Below are 6,201 nucleotides of genomic sequence, written 5' to 3' on the forward strand. Positions count from 1 at the left end.
CTTTATACTTTTTGAAAATTAAGGATTTAATTATTATACTTCAATTTCATGGAGTACAGGGATTTATGTCATATTTTAACGAAACCTATTGGCCAATTTATTTTGGATCCTAAGTGACGATTGCTCTTTTAGAATATAGAGACTAATTTGCTAAATAGTTTGTTTAACCTTAAAAAAATTAAAAAGAAATTAGAAAAGATAATGGGCCTTGGCCTAAAAGGGCAAAGCAGGCCAGTAGACGAAAAAAACCCTAGAAAACCCCTCCATGTCTACCAAGTTGTCTTCTTTTAGAAGATGAATGAGTACAGGAGAAAAATGGCTATAGAGAGCTACGTGGTGGTTCACAATATAGCAAAGAGGCACAACGTCGGAACCCTAGCTAGAAGCGCCACCGCCTTTGGAGTCACCGAACTAATCTTAGTTGGCCGCCGTGACTTCAACGCCTTCGGCAGCCACGGCTCCACTTCCCATCTCCGTTTCCGCCACTTCCATTCCCTCACCGACGCTCGCCTCTTCCTTAAAGTAAACTTCTAACCAACCCATTTCTCTAAATCTTTATTTCTTAACCTTTTTCAATTTGGATCCTAATTTGCTTTTGAATTTTTTTTACTGTATTTTAAGGAGAAAGATTGTGATATTTGCGGGGTTGAGATCACAGAGGACGCTGTTTCCATAACTGATCATCCTTTCAAGAAAAGCACTGCTTTTCTTCTTGGTAATGAGGTAAAGTTAAAGCCCATTTGCTAAATTTAGCTGAAATTTCTGATTCTTGGGTTTTACTTTTTCCTTCTAAATTTTACAATTTCTTTTGTTCTTTAATGTTTTACAGGGAACAGGGCTTTCAGCTAAGGAATGTGAGATATGTGATTTCTTTGTTTACATTCCTCAATATGGAGGTGGCACTGCCTCTTTGAATGTCACTGTTGCTGCTTCCATTGTTTTGCATCATTTTGGAGGTATTCCCAATTTCAATCTAATCTTATCTTATCTTACTTTATAAATGTCTTTAGTTTTCATTTCATGACTTCTTTCACCAGTAAAGTTGATGATGGAGAAAGTTATGTTTTTCTAAGGATTGTTGGGAAGATTAGTATGCCTGCCTTAGATTTTAGAGAACACTAGTCAAGAGTCAAAAGATCATGAACCATTAAAATCATAAAGTTCTTATAAATAGTTTTTTTCTTTCCTATTGGATTGGTTATCTAGCAACTAGTATAAGTTGTGAGGCTCATATTCACGTGTTTATTGTATGTACCTAGCTAATTAAACTTGGTTCTTTTACTTGAAACAATTGGTCATTAGCGCCTTTTTAAGTGCAGATCACTTCTTCCTATTATCCATTATACGAAGCCAAAGTTAAACTAGAGGTTTCCTCTCCATAGTGTTTCTTGACTGTTGTCTAGATTTTGTTGCTTATGTCCAACTTGTGGTCCTTGTGGTATCAAAAGGAGGATGTTGAACATGTTTCACTTGTCTTTGAAGTGGATACTAGCCTTTCTCTTAAGTTATTTAGGCAACCTGTTTGTTAGCCTGTTGGTCTTCTTAACTATGTTTTGGTCCCACACTTCTTTTTTCTTGAAGTAGTCATGTTTGACACCCGTATTTGATGCAACATACTGATACTGGTATGGGACATGACCTTCTAAGGATCCATTAAATACATTAAAAATTTAGGAAAAAATGAATATACCATTCCTATTCTGAGTAACATAGCTTTTTAATATGCGACCTTGTGCAGTTTGGGCAGGTTTTTCAGAGAGAATCCGCGATGGGAACAAGTTTGTTGTGGCTGAGAAACCTTTAAAACAGGTGAGCCGAAAATACTGCACAGAAACAGATGATCGTATCATTGAGGAGCGAAAATCAAGAGGGGAAAGTGCTTCCAATGGATTCTTTGAGGATGGAAAAAATGGTGTATCTTCTTCCAACCTTTTGGATTCATTGTTCCCTGATGAGTGATTGAAGGATTTAAATATAGATTTGATCCTGCAAACCATACAACGTTCACCACTAAACATTAAAGGTAATTTGGTTCAATGGTCCAACCTATTGAAAATTGTTGTTAACATGTGGCAAACAGATTCTAGCTAACCATGGACCAAAGTGAAGTTTGATTATTGAAGGAAGTTCCTCTGTGAATCCATGGAAAAGTTTGCAAAGGGACCCCTTTTCAGAGTGACAATAATTGAATTTTGTGTTACTTAATTGCGTTGGTTAAAGCATCTTCTGTAATTGTAATGGTATTTTCACATTATTGTTTTGTACTTTACAATAATTGTTTCTTTTTTTCTTGGGATATTTTTGTTTACATACGAAGTCAACAAGATGTAATATAAAAGATGCCTTAGGACCCCAATACCAAGGATTAAAAACTCATGGGGTGGTTCATTTTCAGTGGACAGCTAACAACTTAAGACCAGACATGACTATGTGTAACACGTATTTTGTGCCCTAATTTGAACGCGTTTTCATTTGTGATTGGCAAGTCTCTTTTGCATTTAAACTAAGCTTAATGTCTGATATGAGTGTGTGTTTGATACAAGCATGCCAAATATTTTCTTTTGATTTTACAGTGCATATTAATCTGAATAAGTTTGATCCGAATATGTATTAGGCCTGTCGATACAAATTTCAACAAAAGAAGAGTTAGGGACGAAAATGTAGTGGTGTTATAGGAGATCTTTTATTTGATATTTATAGGATTTACTTGTTTGGTAGCGGTGATGCGTCTGTTATTTATGGGGTGATACTTCTTGTTTGGTAGTGGTGATGTGGCAAGATGGTTATTATCATGGAATATGCAAGGAATATCTTTTGAGGAAGTATGGGATTGTTATGCTTGGATAGAGGCTCTAGTGGTTTTTGAAGAGAGTGTTCACACTGAAAAATGGATGGTTAGACGGTGAGAGGGTAACTTGATGAAAGGGGATGTTGGGATGTTCTCTCTCACAATGAGTGGTCTTCATAGCAGATAGTTTTGGGAGGCTGAACAGTTGAGGGCAGTTCAGCTGGCGGGAGGTGAAAAATTATCTTCAGGTATTCATCTAGTACCTTTTGAAAGTGAGACGTGTTTGGTCTAAATGGCAGGATAACAATACCAATCAAAAACAAAGACAAAGACGAGAACCTTGGTTTGATATCATTGGTAGCAGTTAGTTTAGGTTTGGCGTGTTGTTGAAGGAGATCAACAATCTTAGCGCGAATTTTCAACTCCCGCCACACTACTTGAGGGGGCAGTTGAGGGTCTTTTGTCCTTTTAGCTACTTTTTTTTCAAGTCTTTGCAATTTGCACCCACATTTCCACTTTTCTCCAATGCAGACCAGGAAGATTCAACAGTTCTTTTGCAGTAATCAAGGGTCTTCCATGTTGAAGGTTCTGAGAAGAAAACTATGGCATCTTTGCTCGAGAATTCGGTGGCTGATGCGCAAGCGACCGAGGCCAAAGGTTATCATCCGGAGATTGGGGAGGTTGAACTCCAAAGTTCATAGAAAAGGCGACGTTGGAACGAAAAGTTCTGACATTGATTTGTATGGCAACTTGGGATTTTGTAATCCCCAAAGGTCGATAAGAATTGCAACGTTTAATGTTGCTATGTTCTCTCTTGCACCTGCCATTTCGAAAGCTGAGGAAGCCGGTTTATTTAGCTATAGAGACGATGATTATCTTGGATTCAAAGCACCGTTTGAGTTCGACGTTCATAACAAGTCTCCGAATTGTTATCCCAAGAGTATACTCAAGCAATCTCCCTTGCATGATTCCCACAACCAAAACAAGCTCTCGAGATCAAACCTCAAGGTTTCAATCAACCTTCCTGATAATGAGATATCTTTGGCACAGAGTAAAATTCTCAGCTTCATCGAAGATGTAAACGAGGGCTCATCAGACACGTTCACTGGCCGAGTCAATCGGAGGAATGTCATTATGAGATCCCCGGTTTGTTTGCCTTCAAATATGATCAAATTCTGGAACGAAGGTGGCTCGAAAAATGGAAGAAGCATCGCAGAAGTGCTTAGAGAGCTCAATGCTGATATCATAGCTTTACAAGATGTGAAAGCACAAGAAGAAAAAGGAATGAAGCCTTTATCTGATTTAGCTTCAGCACTCAAGATGAAGTATGTTTTTGCCGAAAGTTGGGCTCCGGAGTACGGAAACGCGATCCTCTCGAAATGGCCGATCAAACGATGGACGGTACAAAAGATAGCCGATGACAACGATTTCAGGAATGTGCTTAAGGTCATCATTGATGTACCATGGGCTGGAGAAGTGAACTTCTATTGCACCCAGCTTGATCATTTAGATGAAAACTGGAGAATGAAGCAAATGAAAGCAATAATTGAATCAAACAACACTCCCCACTTATTACTTGGAGGCTTAAACTCTCTGAATGCATCAGATTACTCATCAGAAAGATGGACAGATATTGTGAAGGTAATATTCATCTGTTTTTAATATTGCCCGAACTCTCCATTTTTCTTAAAATACCCATATTCGACACTCACCTGAATCCCGGGATGCTGATATTGCAGTACTATGAGGACATAGGCAAGCCAAGACCAAGAACTGAAGTAATGAAACTGCTGAGGGGAAAAGAGTACACAGATTCCAAAGACTATGCTGGTGAATGTGAACCAGAAGTCATTATTGCCAAAGGCCAAAGTAAAATGATCAAATTATCATAATGTAATTTATTTTTCTCTCCATTTTTAATGTCTTTAACTATTAACAGTTTCGAGTTCGATCTTCAGATGTTCAAGGAACCTGCAAATACGGGACGAGAGTTGATTACATCTTAGCCTCTTCGAACTCTCCGTACGCCTTTGTTCCGGGATCGTACTCTGTGATTTCGTCGAAAGGGACTTCGGATCACCACATTGTTAAGGTCGAAATTGTGAAAGAATGTGAGAAATCTCAGCAAAGTGTCATAAAAAAACATAGGAAAACTGCACAAAAGCTTGTGTGCTTAACCAACTGAAGCTGCTTTGGAAGCATTTCGAACATAAGTGCTTGATATTTGAATTTATATTTCTCATCAAATTTCTCCTACATTCATGTATGAAATAGATAAATTGCATGTATATCAGTATTTATTTCTGATTTCTACACCATTTCTCTGAAATTAATGTAAGATACATAGATAAACCTTGCATTTTATGATGAGCTGTTTTTTATTATTATTTTGTAATAAAAAATGTTTTATCTATATTTAGAACGAGTATATGTTTTCTTTTATTTTGATAATTAAGAGAAGGAAATGAGATTGTTTAAGATTGAATTCAAGCTCTCATATTTATAACATAATGTTATTATCACTCGGTCAAGAGATTGTTGACAAATACAAATAAATGATTATTTTTAATAATATAAAAAAATAAATAGGAAAAACATGTTAAACACTTCAGAAAACAGTGAAAACCCAAATAATCTATTTCAAACCTTTTGTGAATGTGGGTAATTCAAATGTTGTCTTGGATTTATTTTAATTATCTCTTACCAATTCTCTCCAAATTGTCCTTGATTATTTCCAACACTTTAGTATGAAATATAGATGATGCTAAGTCATTTGGTTGGTAAACAACCAGAAGCCAGAAAGGCAAAGGCAGGGGTCAAACATTGGGCAGAGTTTCAAAAAGGCTTATCATTATCATATTATTATTAATTTAATAATGATAAATAAATGAATTGAAATGACAAATGTTAGTCACAACATAATGACACGAAAAAATTATTAAAGCATGATATCAATAAATTACATATATATGGCATAAATATACATAATATAAGATTTCCTTCATTTACCAACATGAGAAGGAAAATGAAAGATCAGTTTTGTGATAGAAGGTGGGTAGTCAAAATAATAAAACAAAAACATGGCAGCTTAATTCCTATGCCGTTAAAGATTTCAGATGCAGGTCCTTAATCTAACAGTTGTTCCCCCGCCCCCTCTTTAAGTATTAAAAATTTGCTGCTATTTGATATTCATAGTGTACCCAAATTAGAAATTAGGTTTGTTGATGCTACAGGTCTTAAAGACTGTTTGGAGAATGTTGGTGCCAAGAGCTGTTAAATGGTATTTTCAAATCTTTGGAAAGGTTTATGCAGAATTGCAGTTAGTAATATATGGTTTGGGCCTTTTTGGTATAAGGGAGGGCCTTTATAAAGGGCTTGGACCTTGTTGCAATGAGTAAATGCCCCATTGTCTA

At 36.4% G+C, this 6,201-nt stretch overlaps 2 protein-coding genes across 2 annotated transcripts; both read left to right on the forward strand.

Annotated features, from left to right (window-relative positions):
• The first annotated feature begins 210 nt into the window (after nucleotides 1-210).
• Nucleotides 211-2,485, forward strand: LOC107915084 (putative TrmH family tRNA/rRNA methyltransferase). Its single transcript, XM_016844200.2, has 4 exons — nucleotides 211-522; nucleotides 622-723; nucleotides 830-956; nucleotides 1,739-2,485. Exons 1-4 carry the CDS (start codon nucleotides 295-297, stop codon nucleotides 1,957-1,959), a joined length of 678 nt encoding a protein of 225 aa, XP_016699689.2. The 5' UTR covers nucleotides 211-294; the 3' UTR covers nucleotides 1,960-2,485.
• Nucleotides 2,486-2,604: 119 nt separating this feature from the next.
• On the forward strand, nucleotides 2,605-5,203 carry LOC107915083 (uncharacterized). Its single transcript, XM_016844199.2, has 3 exons — nucleotides 2,605-4,429; nucleotides 4,528-4,657; nucleotides 4,747-5,203. The coding sequence occupies exons 1-3, from the start codon at nucleotides 3,314-3,316 to the stop codon at nucleotides 4,971-4,973; spliced, it is 1,473 nt and encodes a 490-aa protein (XP_016699688.1). The 5' UTR covers nucleotides 2,605-3,313; the 3' UTR covers nucleotides 4,974-5,203.
• The last annotated feature ends 998 nt before the right edge of the window (nucleotides 5,204-6,201 follow it).

The sequence above is a fragment of the Gossypium hirsutum genome, chromosome D10 (genome assembly GCF_007990345.1).
Source record: "Gossypium hirsutum isolate 1008001.06 chromosome D10, Gossypium_hirsutum_v2.1, whole genome shotgun sequence".
In the NCBI taxonomy this organism is placed as follows: Eukaryota; Viridiplantae; Streptophyta; class Magnoliopsida; order Malvales; family Malvaceae; genus Gossypium; species Gossypium hirsutum.